The sequence below is a fragment of the Budorcas taxicolor genome, chromosome 3, assembly GCF_023091745.1.
Source record: "Budorcas taxicolor isolate Tak-1 chromosome 3, Takin1.1, whole genome shotgun sequence".
Classification (NCBI taxonomy): domain Eukaryota; kingdom Metazoa; phylum Chordata; class Mammalia; order Artiodactyla; family Bovidae; genus Budorcas; species Budorcas taxicolor.
This window is the reverse complement of record NC_068912.1, coordinates 25,524,530-25,546,647: the sequence shown is the minus strand read 5'-3', so window position 1 is coordinate 25,546,647 and position 22,118 is coordinate 25,524,530. Positions and strand designations below refer to the sequence as shown.

At 37.7% G+C, this 22,118-nt stretch overlaps 1 protein-coding gene across 1 annotated transcript in view; it reads right to left on the bottom strand.

The window, feature by feature from the left end:
* SPAG17 (sperm associated antigen 17) overlaps positions 1-22,118 on the bottom strand; it is a 245,577-nt gene that overhangs the window by 133,657 nt on the left and 89,802 nt on the right. The window contains exons 9-15 of the mRNA XM_052637149.1: positions 21,191-21,296; positions 20,856-20,968; positions 15,871-16,008; positions 15,672-15,785; positions 12,688-12,838; positions 6,711-6,938; positions 6,424-6,615 (exon numbers count right to left, since the gene is read on the bottom strand). Coding sequence (XP_052493109.1) covers positions 6,424-6,615; positions 6,711-6,938; positions 12,688-12,838; positions 15,672-15,785; positions 15,871-16,008; positions 20,856-20,968; positions 21,191-21,296 — 1,042 coding nt within the window. The remainder of the gene's footprint in view (positions 1-6,423; positions 6,616-6,710; positions 6,939-12,687; positions 12,839-15,671; positions 15,786-15,870; positions 16,009-20,855; positions 20,969-21,190; positions 21,297-22,118) is intronic.

The window sequence follows — 22,118 nt, the reverse complement described above, 5'->3', positions numbered from 1 at the left end:
TAATATTTATATAATACAGACACTCAAGAGAAAACTCAGGCCAACTATAACTCTAAATAGACCATTATGTCCCATGTGTCCTTGAAGCAATTGATATGCAATCTGTGGAATAAAAATTATTCTATTCTATGGGCTGCCAGATTTCTGGGAGACTTGATATTCCCTCCTGTGTCTAAGGATCCAACAGAAAAAAAGTCTCCAGTTTAGAAAATACGTTTTAAAAAACTGTGCATCAGATATTTTGTCAAAGGGAAGAACATTCTAAGACTAATCTGAACTCTATTTAATAGTAGAGTAAAAGTCATTTGTTTTTTCTTTCTTTCTGATTTCTTCCTTCAACCGCATAATCCTTTGACAGTGTGATTCAGTAGTTTTTGACACATCTGGAAATGGATGCATTCTCATCCCTTTGAAAAATAGCTTTCCTAATCTGTTTTACTTTAGAGATAACAAGATCCCTCTGCAAAGCAGTTACTTTATTAAAAAAACACTCAACAAGCATAAAGGGCACATCTAAACCTATAGCCTCATGGTTATCAACTCTCAGGTTTTCCATAAATATCCAATAGGCCCCGTCAAGTTCAAAACCAGTCTCAGTTGGAAATCTACTATTCGGTTGAGAAAAGCACAAGTATTTAGCCCTTCAAGTCCAGGAACAGGCTTTTCTATGTATTTGATGCTAAGATGGCTGTGCAGGAAATACATGAACAATTTCTGCTTTGTTTAGAGATTTAAAAGTGGCTGCTTCAGAAATGTGACTCAGTTAGGGGAAAAATGCAAAAACAAACAAACAAACAAAAGACTAGCAACAACAAAAATTTCCCTTACATGTTAATAGCCTCAGTGAGGCACCAAGGTTCATCTACCCATCTCCATCCAAATGTAACAAGTCCTTGACATAGGCCAGCCTACATCTACCTGAATCCCTCACAGGCCATGCGCTCAGCTCTCAAGATTGCTTGGCCACTAGGATACACCCTCCATTATAGCATTTTTAGCCATGATGATTTAGGGAATTGCTATAAACGTTCACTTTGCACCAGGACTCAGAACATAAATTTATGTGGTTTGACCACCAGGTGGCAAAAGTTGCCTGAGGAAAACTATGTACCAACTGCTTTTTTTCTTTAAAAACAAAAAAAGGCAAAATAAAACAAACAAACAAAAAAACCCTCTGGCCTTATCTCTCTCCTGGCTTATTCTGGCTCTATATTAACTCAAAATGACTTCTTTATTATACATTTATATTCCCATAGGACTCACTAATGCTGTAATATCTCAAGTTAATTTTTTGTGAGTTAGGCTAATAGGTAAGGGTATCTAGAATAGGGAGATACAGAACCAACCCTAAAGGTAAGGAATCAGCCCTGAAGGTAAGCAACCAGCCCTAGGAAGTCCCAAAGGCAGCAAAACTGGGTATGTATAACCATGAAGAAGAGAATATGCATACGGTTAAACCACTAGATGCATCACAAGGAACTGCTTGGAACTGAGGAAGCCACAAGACACAGTGGAGGAAGCACTGGTTTGGATCCCTCTTTGGAATCCTGACTTCCTGCTCATATGTGGTTGAACAAGTTACTTAACCCCTCTGAGTCTTTGTTTCCTCATCTTCAGGATTAGGCTAATGCTAACTTCCTCATAGGCTTGATGTTAATATAAAGCACTAGTTAATATATGTAAAATAGCATAGTGCTTGGAATATAGCAGGCAGTATTATATAAAAGTTATATCCTTCCCTCCTTTGTCCCCTTCATTTATCTACTCTACTAAATAGGCAAGCAGATTTTCCCTAATTCCACTCATTGATGACTTCCTTTTCTACCCTCACTTAAATAAATAAAAATAGTTAAGATGATCATTTAGTCCATACTCACTTAACATCTATTCTTTTATAGCGGTGACCATTTTTTAGAATTTTGAAATAATACAGAAAAGTACAAAGAATTTAAATGCTTGCTATAATGAATAATGATAAACAAAAGTCCCAGCACTTCAGACATCTTACTCATGTTATTTCACAATCACATTTCTTTACTAAACTTTCATATAATTTCTGACTTTTTTGGGATCGTTCTGGGTTTTTTACACACAATTTACAAATAATAACAGTTTTGCTTCAACATTTATAGCTTTATCTCTTTTTCTTACCTTACTGAGTTGGCTACAATCTCCAATGTGATCCTAAATATGAGAGTTTATAGTGGATAACCTTCTGATCAAGTGAAATCTTTCAACTTTTCATCTTGATATACAATGTTTCTTATAGTAAGTTTTAAAATACACTTTATAAGGTAGAGAAGTTTTCTCTCTATTGCTAGTTTGTTTTTCATAAATTGCTATATTTTTTCTCCATCCACTGAGATTATATTTTTCTTAGTGTGTTAACTGATAAATTATATTGATTTTACAATGTATGCTTTTCCTTGTTACAAAAACTTGTCCTGATTATTATGATTTTGTATATTGCTAGATCAGTTTGCTTATGTTTTATTCAGGATTTGGGCATATATGTTCATGAATAACAGTTTCAATTTTCTTTTGTTGTTGTTGTACTGCCCTTGACAGTTTTATTATAAGGCTGATGCTAGTTTCATAAAATGAGAAAAGAATAATCCTTCTATATTTCCTGGAATGAATTTTTGTTAAGATTGGAACTATATTTTGAGTGTTTAGAACTATTGTTTTTTTTGAGTGTTTAATATCACTAGTCAATGAGATTATTTGAGTTTGGCATGTCTTCTTTGGGAAGTTTTTAAATCAATTTAATTTATTTAAATAATTATAAGATATTCAGGTTTCATATTTCTTCTTGAGTGAATACTTTTCTAGTAATTTGCTCATTTCATTTTTCAGTTCAGTTCAGTAGCTCAGTTGTGTCTGACTCTTTGCAACCCCGTGAATTGCAGCACACCAGGCCTCCCTGTCCATCACCAACTCCTGGAGTTCACTCAAACTCATGTCCATCGAGTTGGTGATGCCATCCAGCCATCTCATCTTCTGTCATCCCCTTCTCCTCCTGCCCCCAATCCCTCCCAGAATCAGAGTCTTTTCCAATGAGTCAACTCTTTGCATGAGGTGGCCAAAGTACTGGACTTTCAGCTTCAGCATCATTCCTTCCAAAGAACACCCAGAACTGATCTTTAAAATGGACTGATTGGATCTCCCTGAAGTCCAAGGGACTCTCAGGAGTCTTTTCCAACACCACAGTTCAAAAGCATCAATTCTTCAGCGCTCAGCTTTCTTCACAGTCCAACTCTCACATCCATACATTACCACTGGAAAAACCATAGCCTTGACTAGACTGACCTTTGTTGGCAAAGTAATGTCTCTGCTTTTCAATATGCTATCTAGGTTGGTCATAACTTTCCTTCCAATGAGTAAACATCTTTTAATTTCATGGCTGCAATCACCATCTGCAGTGATTTTGGAGCCCTTCAAAATAAAGTCTAACACTGTTTCCCCATCTATTTACCATGAAGTGATGGGACCAGAGGCCATGATCTTCGTTTTCTGAATGCTGAGCTTTAAGCCAGCTTTTTCACTCTTCTCTTTCACTTTCATCAACAGGCTTTTTAGTTGCTCTTCACTTTCTGCCATACGGGTAGTGTCATCTGCATATCTGAGATTGATATTTCTCCTGGCAATCTTGATTCCAGCACATGCTTCTTCCAGGCCAGTGTTTCTCATGATGTACTCTACATAGACGTTAAATAAGCAGGGTGACAATATACAGCCTTAACGTATTCCTTTTCCTATTTAGAACCAGTCTGTTGTTCCATGTCCAGTTCTAACTGTTGCTTCCTGACCTGCATATAGGTTTCTTAAGAGGCAGGTCAGATGGTCTGGTATTCCCATCTCTTTCAGAATTTTCCACAGTTTACTGTGATCCACACAGTCAAAGGCTTTGACATAGTCAATAAAGCAGAAATAGATATTTTTTTGGAACTCTCTTGCTTTTTCAATAATCCAGCAGATGTTGGCAATTTGATCTCTGGTTCTTCTGCCTTTTCTAAAACCAGTGTGAACATCTGGAAGTTCACGGTTCACATACTGTTGAAGCCTGGCTTGGAGAATTATGAGCATTACTTTACTAACGTGTGAGATGAGTGCAATTGTGAGGTAGTTTGAGCATTCTTTGGCACTGCCTTTCTTTGGGACTGGAATGAAAACTGACCTTTTCCAGTCCTGTGGCCACTGCTGAGTTTTCCAAATTCGCTGGCATATTGAGTGCAGCACTTTCATAGCATCATCTTTAGACATACTCAAAATAAAGTTGCAGATTCTTTATCAACTGAGCTATCAGAGAAGCCCCTTATATCCTTTTACTCTCTTTTAAATTTCTGTAGCACCAAAGGGAAATCTGATTCTTTATTTCCCCAATGATTTTTATTCCTGAAATAATTTTATTTCTAATATAGTAATTCATGCTTCTTTTTGTGATCAGCCATTTACTAAAAAATTTTCAATTTTAAAAATCTTTCAAAGGACCAAAATTTTCATTTTATTTGTTCTTCCTATTGCATCTATATTTTCCATAATTTCTTTGTGGTTCAAGAACATACTCTGTAGTTTTGATCTGTGAAAATTTGTTTTATGATGTAGTATACAGTTAAGGTTTTTAATATAAGCATACATACTTGTGATCTCTAAGAAGCTATAGTATTAAGGAGGCCTTAATATCAGCATATGAATAACCATTATATGTGGTAGGAAATCCCTGGGAGCTCAGCTGGTGAAGAATCCTCCTGCAATGCAGGCGACCCCAGTTGGATTTGGAAAGGGTTTAGGAAAATAATTTGGTACTGTTGAAGAAGTGTATAAAGCAGGCCAAGAAGTTGGGTTCTATTTGTAGGTAGTAGAGAGCCATTGATAGCTGAGCAGTAAAGAATCTGCCTACCAATGCAGGAGACACAGTCTTGATCCCTGGGTTGGGAAGATCGTTTGGACAAAGAAATGGTAACCCACTCCTGGAACACACTCCAGTATTCTTGCCTGGGAAATCCCATGGACAGAGGAGCCTGGCAGACTACAGTCCATGGGGTCACAAAAAGAGTCAGACTTGACATAGCAACAAACAACAATGAGGGAGTCATTGAAGGTTATAAGCAGGGCAACAGCATATTTTAAGTAATTAATCTGATAGCTGTGTGTAAAACAGCTCAATAAAAATATAGCCCGATATTCTTCTATGCTTATATATCTCCTAATATTACAATATTTATTATGATTTATTCTACAATGAGAATAATTACCTGAGTAGGAGGGTGTTCAGATAAACTGATGTTCATTGAGTATTGATTTTGTACCAAGCTCTGTACTACACAGTTCATTGCTATTGAGGGTAATTTTGGATAATTTTTTTTGCATAGAATCACAATAACCCTGTGAAATACTAATGATAAAAGTTTTAATTCTGGTCACTGTACTATATTTACAAAGGTAGTAAGAGTGGCTTAAGAGGCCTTATGACACATTGAAAAACAAGAGTTGAAATAATGAGGACTTACTCTGCAAACAATAAATGTGAGAGTGGGTGTGGAGAAAAAGAGAACCTTCCTAAACTGTCGATGAGAATGGAAATTGGTAAATAAACCCACTATGGATAATAGTATGGAGGTTCCTTATAAAAATAAGAATAGTTACCATATGATCCAGCAATCACACTCCTAGGCATACTATCTAGGCAAAACTGTAATTCAAGAGATACACTCATCCCTATGTTCATAGCAGCACTGCTCACAATAGCCAAGACATGGAAGCAACCTAAATGTCCATCAGCAGATAAATGGATAAACAACACACATATATGCATATATATAATGTACACAATAGAATATTACTCAACCATAAAAAGTATGAAATAATGTCATTTGCAATAACATTTATGAACCTAGATTATTACATTAAGTGAAATAAGTCAGACAGAGAAAAACAAATATATAATGTAACTTACATGTGGAGTCCAAAAAATGATGCAAATTAATTTATTTACAAAACAGAAATAGATTTCCAATGTAGAAAAAAATACTTGGGGAGAGGAGGATAAATTAGGAGTTTGGGATCAACAGATACACACTACTACATATAAAACAGATAAATAAGGACCTACTATATAGCACAGGGAACTATATTCAGTGCCTTGTAATAACCTACAATGGAAAAAATATGAAAAAAAATATGACTGAATCAATCTGCTGTATACCAAACCACTGTAAATCAACTCTACTTCAATAAAATTTTTTTAAAAAATGAGTAGTTACTGAATAACACTCAGTAACAAAGTTTAATTAACAAAACAATATGAACCAGTTTTTCAACTGAAATAGGGAGGCATTTAAATAATGTATCTTGAATTTTTTTGGTTTATACATTCTATATCAGTATCTATACACACACACACACACACACACATTTGCTCACCCAGAGTCTCAGGTTGGAGCTGAGACTTGAAGTTTGTCTCCTGCTCTGTTCGTTGTCTATTATCAGAGTCTAAGGATTTCTTGTTACTACCAGGCTGGCGATAATCTGATGGTTTTTTGTTGAGCTCATCATCTGGCATAGGTGTTGACCAATTCTTATTCAGAAATAAAATTCTGTCTTTGGTTCCATCATCTAGGCAGAGTAAACAGGATCCATAAGATACAATACTAGACAAATCGACAATCATACAATGCAAGAATGCCTTTTTCTCCCTCCAGGCAGTGTACCTGTTTGCTGTTTGGCTTCTTGGGTATTCATTTTCATGATGTACTGTTGCCTTATCTGTTTAGCAAATCTGGCAGGGTTGTCCCATGGTATGTTGAACATCTCAGAATCTGTCCCATACATCATTTTAGAACGCTTTAGATTTCCATCTTCATCAACCTTAGAGAGTTTCAGGCTCTCAAAAGTAAACACTTTGAAGGCTCGTTCTACTTCATTCCAGCTCAAGACTTCTGTAAGAAAGCAGACCAGTGCTATTAGAAATGCTCTTTATTACCATACAGTACAGGGGCAATGGAGTGGGGGGGGGCGGTTGGTCAGTCCACCAGAAAGACAAAAGAGTCACGCCATAATGCGTGTTGACCTGACTTTACACATGGGCACCCCAATTCTGCAACAAATATCACAGGCAACTAATAATAAGAAATGTATACAATCAAGATACATCAAGATAATGCCCATAAACTGCTTCATAGATGAATGAACATGAGGTGTCCAGATTGGTTCACACCGACTTTCCAGAGTATTGGTTGAATATGTTTAAAACTTGTCATTTTTTCATAGAGAATAGACTCGTGGTTGCCAAAAGGGAGCAAGGTGAGGGAAAGATAGGTTGGCAGTTCAGGGTTAGTAGATGCAAACTATTACATATAGAATGGATAAACAACAAGGTCATCTTGCATAGTACAGGTAACTGTATTCAATACTCTGAAATGGAACAGAATGTAAAAAAGAATGTATATATGTATATAACTGAGTCACTTTCTCTGTATAGCATAAATTGATACAACATGGTAAATCAACTACACATTAATACATTAAGACAATGTCATTTTAAGCAAAAGCATCTTTTGCTGCTGTTGTAATTTAACACAGAAATTACTCACGTGTCTAATATAGGCTGTCATGTTGAGTAGGCTTTTTTTGTTCACTCAGGCTTAGAAAAGGCATCTTTCCACCCAATAAACTGGTACACAACTTTTCATAATTTTATTTCAAAGGTTATCAGCCTTCAAGCGGCTATATTAATTTGTATATTTAATATTTTATAGAATTTGTATGTTCACTCACTCATGCACTCATTTTTGTCTTCTATGTTCCGGGCTTTATACTCTATGTATTTTTCTTTGCCTGACATTGAAAGAAAAGATTTGGTTCTGCACTTTAAAATTTCAAGATAGAGAGGTAGGAGGTAGTATTAACAAACAATCATGGAATTCAGTGAGGGAAAGTGAAATGACAGGGACAGATCAAAGAATCAGAGGTCACCTCCATTCTTCCTCTCCAACAGAGAAGAGTGTAGCGGGAAGGTTCCTTTGGGGAAAAAAACCACAAGGAAATTCAGGAGAGAGACACGAAAAAGGCATAGGTGACAAAATTAAGTTTGTTCATTCATTCATTTCACAAACATTTTTTGGGCACCTACTAGTTGTCAACGACTTTAATAAAAGGACTATAGCAGCAAACATCCGTGAACTCCTAACTTTACAGAGTATCTATTTTAGCAGTTGGGAACACAGAATGAACAGGTAATTGTATACTCTATCAGAAACAAGAAGAAGAGTAAAGCCAGATGAGGGGATAAGTGGTAATAATGACTGGGGAGGGACTTTATATTTTATATAAAGAAGTCAGAGCAAGGGCTTCCTAGGTAGCTCAGATGGTAGAGAATCTGCCTGCAATGCAGGAGACGCAGGTCTGGTCCCTAGGTAGGGAAAAATGCCCTGGAGAAGGGAATAGCAACCCACTCCAGTATTCTTGCCTGGGAAATCCCATGGACAGAGGGGCCTGGTGGGCTATATTCTTTGGGGTCGCAAAATAGTTGGACACAACTTAGTGACTAAACAACAACAAATATCAGAACAGAGTAAAGCCGGTAAAGCAAAAATAAGAAAGAAGTGGGGGAGTCATACCACTATCTGGGAGTAGAGTGATGGAGGCAGGGGAGGGAAATAGCTAGTGCAGAGGGGGAGACAGGGGTGTGATGGACTTGTCCAAGGAAGCACAGTGAGGTCAATGAGATAGAGTGGAGTAGAACAACGAGAATTCAACTGAGGATGAGCTCAAAAAGTTTAGATTTTACTTTGAGGGAAATGGGTGATCACGAGAGGGTTTTGAGCCAAGGAGGAACAGGATCTGACTAACCTTTTGGAAGGGTCATTCCTGCTATTATGTGAAGAAAAGACTGTAGGTAAAAAGGGAAAGCTTGGAGACCAACTGGAAAATTACTGAAATAGTTCAAGTGAGAGGTGGTGCCGGATTGGGCTGGGCTGTTAGTGAGAGATGTGGTGGGATTGGTTGTGGGGCATAAAAAAAGAACCAGGGATGACTCTAAGGTTTTGGTAGAAAAGAGTTGGTATTTACTGAAATAAAGAGTGCTGCGAAGGAACAACTTTCAAGGAAATCGAGAATTTGGACCTATTAAGCATTAAGAAATCTGCCCGTAGTGCAGGAGACCCCAGTTAGATTCGGGGGTCAGGAAGATCTGCTGGAGAAGGGATAGTCTACCCACTCCAGTATTCTTGGGCTTCCCTTGTGGCTCAGCTGGTAAAGAATCCATCTGCAATGTGGGAGACCTGGGTTCAATCCCCGAGTTGGGAAGATCCCCTGGAGAAGGGAAAGGCTACCCACTCCAATATTCTGGCCTGGAGAATTCCACAGACTATATAGTACATGGGGTCGCAAAGAGTTGGACATGACTGAGCAACTTTCACTTAAACATGAAGAAGGATAAAAGAGGAAGGAGAGGTGGAGGAACAAGGGTTCAGGATGGGACATACGAGCAGGATATGTATATGGGAAGTTTCAGTGATGGCAATAAAAATAAGAATCTTGTGTACTTTACAATGTGGGGAATACAGCCAATATTTTATAATAAATATAACTGGAGAGTGACCTTTGAAAAATTGTATAAAAAAGAATATGTGTTACACATTTTCCCCATAAAAGACAAAAGCAAATGTTAGCATACTAATCATCCTCTTCTTATCCTTGGTTTCCTTTTCTTTTTAAACTTAAATTATTTAGGAGGCTGTTCCATATCATGATAGAGATAGCCCTCCAGGTTGTTAAGATACATGATCTTGTACCACACAGGTGTCTGATATTTTAATGAGAGCTTTTGATGGGCTAGTTTGTTTCTAGTATTTTGCTACTGTGAAAAATGATTCAATAAATGTACTTTTTCATATTAAAAAGAAAAGAATCCTGTGCTGTGTGTAGAACCAAGGTAGAGAGAGAATGAGATCATATCACAAGGTAGAAGGAGAAGAGGAAAGGACAGATGTTCTCAGGACACCAGGAAGAGGATGATTATGGAAATAGTAGACATGACACACCCAGGCCCATTTCCATGAGGTGACAGCATGGTAGTATTAAAAATTTTGTTTCTTTTTTTTCAGTCTCTTCAATAAGTGGTGCTGGGGAAACCAGACAGCTAATGTGTAAAAGAATTAAATTAGAACACTTCCTACTATACACAAAAATAAACTAAAAATGGGTTAGATACCTAAATTATAGACCAGAAACTATAAAACTCTTAGAGGGAAACATAGGCAGAGTACTCTTTGACATAAATGGCAGCAATATCCTCTAGGACACACCTTCTAGAGTAATGGAAATAAAGACAGAATAAACAAATTGGACCTAATTAAACTTAAAAGCTTTTGCACAGCAAAGGAAATCATAAAAAAGATGAGATGACAACCTTCAGAATGGGAGAAAATAATTGCAAACAAAGCAACTGACAAAGGATTAATCTCCAAAATACACAAGCAATTCATGTAGTTCAGTATTAGAAAACCAAACAACCCAATCAAAAAATTGAGCAGAAGGCTTAAGCAGACATTTCTCCAAAGAAGACATACAGATTCATAAATACATGAAAAAATGCTCAATAGCACTCATTATTAGCAAAATGCAAATCAAAAGTACAATCAGGTATCACCTCACACTGGTCAGAATGTGCTGCTTAGTTCCTAAATCATGTCCAACTCTTTCTGCAATCCCATGGACTGTAGCCCACCAGGCTCCTCTGTCCATGGGATTTCCCAGGCAAGAATACTGAAGTGGGTTGCCATTTCTTTCTCCAGGGGATCTTCCTGACCCAAGGATCAAACCCACATCTCTTGCATTGGCAGGCAGGTTCTTTACCACTGAGACATCCTCTCACACTGATCAGAATGGCCAACATAAAAAAATCTACAAACAATTAATGTTGGAGGGGATGTGGAGAAAAGGGAACCTCTCTTGCAGAGTTTGTGGGAATATAAATTGATACAGGCACTATGGAGAACAGTATGGAGGTTTCTTAAACTAGGAATAAAACTACCATTATGACCCAGCAATCTCACTACTGGGCATATATTCTGAAGAAACAGTAATTAAAAAAAACACATGTACCTCAATGTTCATTGCAACACTATTTATAATAGCTAGGACATGTCCTAGATGTCTATCAACAGATGAATGGATAAAGAAGTGGTGGTATACACACACACACACACACACACACACACACACACACACACACACACACACACACGAATATTACTCAGCCATAAAAGGAAACGATTTGAATCAGCTGTAGTAAGGTGGATGAACCTAGAGCCTGTTATACACAGTGAAGTAAGGCAGAAAAAGACCAAATATCATATATTAGTGAATACATATGGAATTTAGAAAAATGGGACTGATGAGCCTACTTGCAGGGCAGGAATAGAGATGCAGATGCAGAGAACAGACTTGTGGGTACTACAGGAGAAGGAGAGGGTGGGACCAACTGAGAGAATGTCATGGAAACATATGCATTACCATGTGTTAAAACAGTTAGTGGGAAGCTGCTATGTAACATAGGAAGCTCAATCCAGGGCTCTGTGACAACCTAGAGGGGTGGGATGGGGTGGGAGTTGGGAGGGAGGATCAAGACGGAGGAGACATATGATACTTATGACTGATTTATGTTGCTGTATGGAAGAAACCAACACATCATTGTAAAAAAATTATCCTTCAATTAAAATTTTTAAAAATCTGGCTATTAGTAAGGCCACTAAAAAATGAAAAAAATAAATCAAAGTACAAAGATTTCATAATTGTCTTAGAGTTAGATGAAAGGAGAAGGAACAATCTGCATTTTTTTAAATCTAGATCAAATCAAGATGTCTATGTAATTTCCTATTTCTTCTTATAAGCAGCAATATATCTGCCTATTGCTTCAGCTGGAAATAAGATTAGTGTTTCAGGAAATGATTGTCTTTATCTTAAAATCCCCATGAGCTCTGCAATAGGAAGCTGATTTTAGATATTTTTAATGACCCTTCTTTACTGTCCTTAAAGAACAGACAACACACCTTCCTATTGTGAGAGATGAACTGGAATTAACACTTAGCATATGGCTCAGCGAGTAAAGAATCCACCTGCAATGCAGGAGACACAGGAAACATGGGTTCAATTCCTGGGTTGGGAAGATCCCTTGGAGGAGGAAATGACAACCCACTCCAGTATTCTTGCCCAGGAAATCCCATAAACAGAGGAGCCTGGAAGGCTACAGTCCAAAGGGTCACAAGGAGTCAGAAAACCACTGAGCACACGTGCATACACACCACACCCAGGTATACACACTGCCCACAAGGGGTACTCTCAGTTCTCCTCTTAACTAGGATGGGGACTACTATGTCATCTCCAATCCTGTTAATGAGTAGACGGGGAGAGGGAGGCAGGGAGGAGGAAGAAAGAAGGGGATTACTCTTGTCATAGAAACACAGCGGAATGAAAACCCAGGGCATCAAATTGAAGAATGTTGTAGTTATCATCCTGCTGTTAATGACATTAATCAAAATAAAAAGAAACTGTAGTCAATCAAAATACTCTCCAGCCTCTGAAAGGACAATAATAAAAATCTTTTTGCAGATGGGGGTATAATCATTAGAGGCACACATGACCATAAATGAATGAGTTTAAGCTACAATGAAGCAATGTACTCACCACTTGTACAAAAGTGCATGAGCTCATGAATTGTAGCTAGACGTTTCGTGCTATTCCATGGCGGGGGCAGAGGGAATTTAAGGAATTCCCACAGTGGCAACTTGGACTGCATCTCTTGTTCAATTTGAACTGGATCAAAATTCTTTAGGTCCTGATGAAAAAGAGCAATGTGACAGAAGACGTTAAAATAAGCTGTCAACTGCCTTATGCATATGGAGAAGGCAAAACATGATACCTTTGCTCTCATTATCTGGGAACAGGGGAAATCAATGGTAATTGGGGAAGACAAACCGTTGGTATTTTGCTGAAGGTCAAAAAAACTACTTCTCACTTTGCCAGAGATTCTTGGTGCACAGAAATGATGGATTCCTTATTCACAGTGACAAACTGCCAAAGTCTCAAATATATTCCTGCCTCCCTTCTTAGATTCTTTTCTTGCCTCCACTAGTTTTTTTTTTTTCATATTAGCAGATATATAAAGCACATAACTATAAGGTTTTAATACATATTTGGTGTAGCTGAAATGAATTTAATGGTTCATTGACCCTCTATACGTGGACCAATTTTCTTTGCTGGTGTACTTTTTCTTTCATTCATGTCCATTTTCCAAGATCTTACTTTGCAGGTATCTACTTTGTAGATTACTTTTAATCAGCATTGGTAAGCTATTGAATTAAGATTTCTAGCATTTCTCCTATAGTCAGGAACAAGACAAGGGTGCCCACTTTCATCACTACTATCTAACATAGTTTTGGAAGTTTTGGCCACAGCAATCAGAGCAGAAAAAGAAATAAAAGGAATCCAAATTGGAAAAGAAGATGTAAAACTCTCACTGTTTGCAGATGACATAATCCTCTACATAGAAAACCCTAAAGACTCCACCAGAAAATTACTATAGCTGATCAATGAATATAGTAAAGTTGCAGGATATAAAATCAACACACAGAAATCTGTTGCATTCCTATACACTAATAATGAGAAAATAGAAAGAGAGATTAAGGAAACAATTCTATTCACCATTGCGATGAAAAGAATGAAATACTTAGGAATATACCTACCTAAAGAAACAAAAGACCTATATATAGAAAATTATAAAACACAGGTGAAAGAAATCAAAGAGGACACTAATAGATGGAGAAATATACCATGTTCATGGATTGGAAGAATCAATATAGTGAAAATGAGTATACTTCCCAAAGCAATCTATAGATTCAATGCAATCCCTATCAAGCTACCAATGGTATTTTTCAGAGAGGTAGAAAAAATACTTTCACAGTTTGTATGGAAATACAAAAAAACCTCAAACAGCCAAAGCAATCTTGAAAAAGAAGAATGGAACTGGAGGAATCAACCTGCCTGACTTCAGGCTCTACTACAAAGCCACAGTCATCAAGACAGTATGGTACTGGCACAAAGACAGAAATTTAGATCAATGGAACAAAATAGAAAGCCCAAAGATAAATCCACTCACCTATGGACACCTTATCTTTGACAAAGGAGGCAAGAATATACAATGGAGAAAAGACAATCTCTTTAACAAGTGGTGCTGGGAAAACTGGTCAACCATTGGTAAAAGAATGAAACTAGAACACTTTCTAACACCATACACAAAAATAAACTTAAAATGGATTAAAGATCTAAACGTAAGACCAGAAACTATAAAACTCCTAGAGGAGAACATAGGCAAAACACTCTCTGACATAAATCACAGCAGGATCCTCTATGACCCACCTCCAAGAATATTGGAAATAAAAGCAAAAATAAACAAATGGGATCTAATTAAAATTAAAAGCTCTAAGCAAAGGAAACTCTAAGCAAGGTGAAAAGACAGCCTTCGGAATGGGAGAAAATAATAGCAAATGAAGCAACTGACGAATTAATCTCAAAAATATACAAGCAACTCCTGCAGCTCATTTCCAGAAAAATAAATGACCCAATCAAAAAATGGGCCAAAGAACTAAACAGACATTTCTCCAAAGAAGACATACAGATGGCTAACAAATACATGAAAAGATGCTCAACATTACTCATTATCAGAGAAATGCAAATCAAAACCACAATGAGGTATCATTTCATGCCAGTCAGAATGGCTGCTTTCCAAAAGTCTACAAGCAATAAATGCTGGAGAGGATGTGGAGAAAAGGGAACCCTCTTACACTGTTGGTGGGAATGCAAACTAGTACAGCCACTATGGAGAACAGTGTGGAGATTCCTTAAAAAACTACAAACAGAACTGCCATATGACCCAGCAATCCCACTGCTGGGCATACACACCAAGGAAACCAGAATTGAAAGAGATACGTGTACCCCAGTGTTCATCACAGCACTGTTTACAATAGCCAGGACATGGAAGCAACATAGATGTCCATCAGCAGATGAATGGATAAGAAAGCAGTAGTACATATATACGATGGAGTATCACTCAGCCATTAAAAAGAATACATTTGAATCAGTTCTAATGAGGTGGATGAAACTGGAGCCGATTATCCAGAGTGAAGTAAGCCAGAAAGAAAAACACCAATACACTATAATAACACATATTATGGAATTTAGAAAGATGGTAGCGATAACCCTGTATGTGAGACAGCAAAAGAGACAGGTATAGAACAGTGTTTTGGACTCTCTGGGAGAGGGCGAGGGTGGGATGATTTGGGAGAATGGCATTGAAACATGTATATTATCATACATGAAAATAATTGCCAGTCCAGGTTTGATGCATGATACAGGATGCTTGAGGCTGGCGCACTGGGATGACCCAGAGGGATGGTATGGGGAGGGACGTGGGAGGGGGGTTCAGAATGGGGAACCCATGTACATCCGTGGTGGATTCATGTTGATGTATGGCAAAACCAATATCATATTGTAAAGTAATTAGCCTCCAATTAAAGTAAATAAATTTATATTAAAAAAGATTCTACAACTGAATAATTACAAATGATCTTTCTTGCATCAGTTATCCTCTGGGTAACTCGGTCAATTATTACCTTTAGCATGTACTTCTTGTGGGCATGGGCATCATGATAGTTAAGCAGGAGAGGGCCTGTTTGCACTGGTTTGCTTTCATTTTCTTCTTCAGATAAGAATATTTCATGGAGATTCTATTCAAATTAAAATAATGATTTTAAGAGAGAATTCATACTTTTCAAAGCATGCATACTTTTTAGATTTCTCATACCATCTGACCTTTTTCTCCCTCTCTGTCAGACAGAGAGAGGGCAAGATGGATACGATGTGAGCTGCTATTCTGTAGTCCAACCCATCTGCCCTGGGAGGCAGCTCTACCAGACTTGGTGGGACAAGATCTTCTTCACTTGCTACAACCTGTTGATATAAAGAGTTGGGAGGAAAGAAAGTCACTCAGTCATGTCCGACTCTGTGATCCCATGGACTATATACAGTCCATGGAATTCTCCAGGCCAGAATACTGGAGTGGGTAGCCTTTCCCTTCCCCAGGGGATCTTCTGAACCCAGGGATTGAACCCAGGTCTCCCACATTGCAAGCAGATTCTTTACCAGTTGAACCACAAGGGAAGCCCAAGAATACTGGAGTGGGTAGCCTATCCCTTCTCCAGCGGATCTTCCTGACCCAGGAAATCAACCAGGGTCTCCTGCATTGCAGGTGGATTCTTTACCAAGTGAGCTATCAGGGAAAAGTGGGGAGGTATTAGTTTTAATGGCCAGCTCTTTATTGATATTTATGTATTTCCTTTGCTTTTAGTAAAAAGAAGGCAGTTTCTACCCAAAAGTATGGTGATTATACAAAGTGGCAGTATAATTAACCAGTGACTACCAAAATAAAAGGGATGATGTTTATAACCTATGTACTGAAGTATAATTTTAATGCATGCATTAGAACAGACAACACAAAATGAAAATGGTAAAAAACAAAATTTACCATAATAGAAATAAAAATAACAATATTAATATATATTTTAATGATTCATTCATTCTCTTAAAGCACTCAAAACCTTGATTTCATATCTTTGGATCCAATAAATATTTATTGAGTGCCTAGCACATGCTAAGCATGTGTGGGGCACTTTCACGTACATTATCTCATTTAAGCCTCACAGCAATATTGCCGAGCAGGTATTATTTCCTATTTTACATAAATGGAACTAGAGTGAGTGAAATTAGGTGCCTGGCCCTAATTAGTAGTTCAGAAACTAATTTTGACTACTAAAAAGTAGTCCGAAACTACTTAGTGGGTGGAACTGGGGGTTCAGGTTAAATCTCCAAGATAGAAAAGTTATAGACAGTGAGATAAGGGTAATATTCTGCTTTTTATGGGGAAAGTGAGGTCTAGAAATATTGATTGTCTTGTTCAATTTTACATGGTAAACAAAAAAGTTGAAATGTAATCAAGATAGGCACCTAATTGTTCTCTTCACCTTAAATACTGAAATCACCCTCTGATTTCACACCCCTCTGCAGGAGTTCTCAACCTTGAAACTTAAGGCATTTGGACTAGATGCTTTTTGTCATGGGGGCTATCTTGTGCACTATATGGAATGTTTAGCAGCATCCCTGGCCTTGAGCCATTTGATGCTGGTAGAACACTTTCAACTGTGGCAACCAAAAGTATTTCCAGACATTGCCAAATGCCCCCTTTGAGGCAACTCCCCCTGTTGAGAACAATGGCAAAACAGTCTTACACTCTTGCTGTTTAGCAACACCTTACTTTTCAAATAGTCACTCCTGTCTCCACTTTCTCTCTTTCTACTATCTCTTGGATCCACTCCGATCACAAAAGACCATATGGAACTGTTCCAACTCTGAAATGTTAAAAATTCTAATATTCCCTCTTATAATATCCCACCCGATTCCTCTTATATTTTAATTCTTCATCCCTTTATTATTAAGCTTGTGTTCAGCCAACATGTATCTTTTATCGGAGTCTATGTGTCAGGCACTGAGCTCATCAACTGTCTGTCACCTTTGGTACCTGGAAAACAGTAGATGGTTAATAAATGTTTGTTGCTCTAAGTTGAAAAAAATAAGGAAGACTAAGATAAATAAAATGATACTATAAGCTCTCTAGGGTTCTTGAACTTTTATAAATGTATTTATATAGTAAAATACTGATCTCCTCAAAGTGTTATTGGGTAATAAAAGGCAAATAAATATAAATGTGTTTACCTAATTGGTTAGAAAACTAAAGTAGTCAACAAACAAAATATATAATGGAGGTAACAGAGATGATAGAGTCTAAAAACATTTTAATATTCAGTGAGATAAAGGAATATGTTACGTACACGAAGCAAGAACAATAGGCAGTTATAAGGGAAATTAAAGAATTTATCATTTTAAAAAGTTACTGTTGAAACAAAATTTCAATAGCAGACTGGACTCCATAGAAAAATGAATTAGTTGGAAATCTTAAGCTGAAAGTCTCAAAGGGGTAAAGTTGCAAGAAAATTTCAAAAACATGGAGGAGAAACCCAGAAATTCCAACATCCATCTAATAATAAGTGTGTGTGTGTTCAGTTACATCCAACTCTTTGCAACACTTTGGACTGCAAACTCGCAGGCTCCTCTGTCCCTGGGATTTTTTGGGCAAGAATACTGGAGTGGGTTGCCATTTCCTCCTCCAGGAGATCTCCCTGACCCAGGGATCAAATCTTCATCTTTCTGCATTGCAGGCAGATTCTTTATTGCTGAGCCATCAGAGAAGCCCTAATAATATTTAGGATAAATAAATAGAAATAATATTTGAAGACATAATTGAACAAATACATATCGTGTCTATTATGGGTTAGGTTATTGGATGCTGAACAGAGAGCAATGAACAACACTAGATTAGGGAGTTCATTGGCAGTCCAGTGGTTACGAGTCTGCCTGCCAACACAGGGGACACGGGTTCAATCCCTGGTCTGAGAGGATTCCATATGCCTCAGGACAACTAAGCCCACACACTGTAACTCCTGAGCCCATAACTCCTGTGCACAGTAGACCTCATCCTCTGCAAACAAGAGAAGCCACTGCAATGAGAAGCCCATGCACTGCTACTAGAGAGTAGCCCCCACTCCCTGCAACTAGAGAACACCCGCAGGCAGCAGTGAAGACTCAGCACAGCTGAGAACAAATAAAACAAAAAACTAAGTCAGGTCCCTACTTGCATGAAGCTTACATTCTAGTGAGAAGAAGGAAGACATAAAGCAAAGAAACATATTCTTGCAAGAGCAGTTGTTGTAAGAAAGTAACATAAGGTGAAGTGGTAGAGAGCACTTTTTGTTGTTGTGGGCCTTCTTTAGACCAAGTGGTCAGAGAAAGCCTACCTCAGGAGCACTGTGTTCTCTGGGGACTGAATGACGGAGTATCCAACAGGCAGACATGTGGGAGCAAAATTTTCCAGGAAGGGAAGTTAGAGTGAAAACACTAAGGTGGAATTAGTATATGTAAGGAAAAACTAGAAGGTCTATGACCAATGGTATGAGTGTGTGTGTGGTGGGGGGCAGGAAATGACAGAAGCAGCCCAGAACCATATTTTTAGTATCTTTATGGATTAGCATAAGGAATTTTGATTTTACTCAGAATGTTATCAGAAACCAGACTTTAATCTTTTCAATCATAAAGACAATGATGAAACAAATCCATATCTACACACACCCTTGTGTTATCCATTATAAAAAGAAAACTCCAATAGCTGCCAGAATGAAAAAATAGATTACTTATAAAGGAAAATATTCATTGGAAGGGCTGATGCTGAATCTGAAGCTCCAATACTTTGGCCACCTGATGTGAAGAATTGACTCACTGGAAATGACTCTGATGATGGGAAAGATCGAAGGCAGGAGGAGAAAGGGACAACTGAGGATGAGATGGTTGGAAGGCATCACTGACTCAATGGACATGAGTTTGAGCAAACTCAGGAAGATAGTGATGGACAGAGAAGCCTGGTATGGTGTAGTTCATGAGGTTGCAAAGAGTCAGACACGACTTAGCAACTGAACAACAAAAATAAAGGGAAAAGTATCCAGTTGATGTCAGACTTCTTATCAGCAACTTGAGAAGGAAGACCACAATAGAGCAATGCTATAAAAATACTTTTCCACATAGACTGATAAGATTCAAAAGCAGTTTCTGTCACTTACTGCTTGGACAAGTTATTTAACCTTTTTTATGCCTCAGTTTCCTTATCTGCAAAATGGGAATAAAAATGGTTCCTGCTCCCTAGGGTTGTTCCAAGAATTAAATGAGCTAATAACACTCAAATGCATATATAGCACTCATAAGAATTGACCATGTGTACTAGGTCATACAGGAAGTCTGGGAAATTAAAAAAAAAAATTTTTTAACACCCAGATCATGTTTACTGACCATAATGGAATAAAATTAGAAATGGACAACAACCAGTGGAAATTAAAAGACTTAGAACTGAGTACACTGAATGCATTATGATGTGTCCAAGAAATACTCAAAATGCATAGGCTTAAGTAAAGTGAAATAGAAAGTAAACCAAGCGAACTTTCAATTAAAATGAATTGCTAAATAAACCAAAGAAAGTAGGAAGAAGGAAATAATAAAGATAAATGAAGAAATTAGTAAAGTAAAAAGGAATGGATCAATGAAAAAAATGCTGTTTTTTTGATAAGACCAACAATCAATAAACCATTGACATCTATGATCAAGAAAAGAGGGCACTAATAAGTAACATTGGTCATAGGGAAGGGACATAACTGATACTGAGAGAATTTTTAAATGTATATTAGTGAATAAAGGGCTTCTAGGATATTGAAAACACAAATAAAATGGACATTCATTTTAAAAGATGAATGACTAAAATTGGCCTCAAAAATAGAAAAATCTGATTAAATCTACAAGAGTAAAAGAAACTTTAAATGCAGTTGAAGATCATTAACCACCCCGTCCACCTGCCCAATTCCTTTCCCTTTCATTAAAATGACACCTGATAGTATTTAAACATATGTCTACCAAAACTTCAGGGCATGTTATATAAATGGTTCCAGAGCATAGCAAAGGAAAGAGGATTGAAGCTCATAAGAAAATTTTAGCTGTATCTAAAATGTCCTAATCTTTGTAAAGGAGAATGCATTCAGGTATTATGAGCCTATTTTTAAAATAGTTTTTTGAAAAAGAAAGGGAGATGAAGTACCTGACTACAGGTCGCCCACCTGGGAAGAAAGCTCCAGGATCTATCCACCTACCTGTTCCAGCATACAATGCAGTATCAAGGGCACAGAAATGAATTCTTCTGGGATTGGGTTCAGCAAATCATTGTAGTATCTCATGTCTACTTCATTTGTGATTATGGAAGCCACTGTAAAAGATGCAAAATATTGTTGTTTAGTTAAAATGTGCTGTCCATTTCTTCCATCCACAGATTCAAACTCTGATCATGCCCTGATGAACCAGGAGCTAGGGGTGGAGAGAGATGTGTAAACAACCTGGAGGACAATCGTCCCCTAAAGCGCCAGCTCCTGACACTGATTTCCCTAGAGCGCCACCTCCTGACACTGATTCCCAGCTGTTCCATACATGCCTGGTGGTGGTGGTAGCAGTGTTGCTGGAGGAGGAGCTGGAATCTGTGGCTCTTCATATGGTTGTGTTTTCTTCTTTCCAGGGATTGCAACAACAGGTTGTGGAGGCTAAAAGAACAATTAAAAAGGAACAATTGAAACATCCAGTTGAGAGATGCTTTCATCCAATGCTGGTATGATGGGATTTCGACGGGATTCTGAGGTTGTAGGATTCTGTTCACACCACAAAATCACTTGCTAATATGAGGGTCAAATAAGCAAATTTGGTCCACAGAAGGAAAGAAGTTAATGGGTATGGAGATTTCTCAGTTTTTTCCTAATAGAACCCAATAAGCAATGGAATTCCAGTTGAGCTATTTTAAATCCTAAAAGATGATGCTGTGAAAGTGTTGCACTCAATATGCCAACAAATTTGGATAACTCAGCAGTGGCCACACGACTGGAAAAGGTCAGTTTTCATTCCAATCCCAAAGAAAGGCAGTGCCAAAGAATGCTCAAACTACCACACAATTGCACTCATCTCACATGCTAGTAAAGTAATGCTCAAAATTCTTCAAGCCAGGCTTCAACAATACATCAACCATGATATTCCAGATGTCCAAGCTGGTTTTAGAAAAGGCAGAGGAACCAGAGATCAAATTGCCAATGTCTGCTGGATCATGGAAAAAGCAAGAGAATTCCAGAAAAAAATCTATTTCTGCTTTATTGACTATGCCAAAGCCTTTGACTGTGTGGATCGCAATAAACTGTGGAAAATTCTGAAAGAGATGGGAATACCAGACCACCTGACCTGCCTCCTGAGAAATCTGTATGCAGGTCAGGAAGCAACAGTTAGAACTGGACATGGAACAACAGACTGGTTCCAAATAGGGAAAGGAGTACCTCAAGGCTGTATATTGTCATTCTGCTTATTTAACTTATATGCAGAGT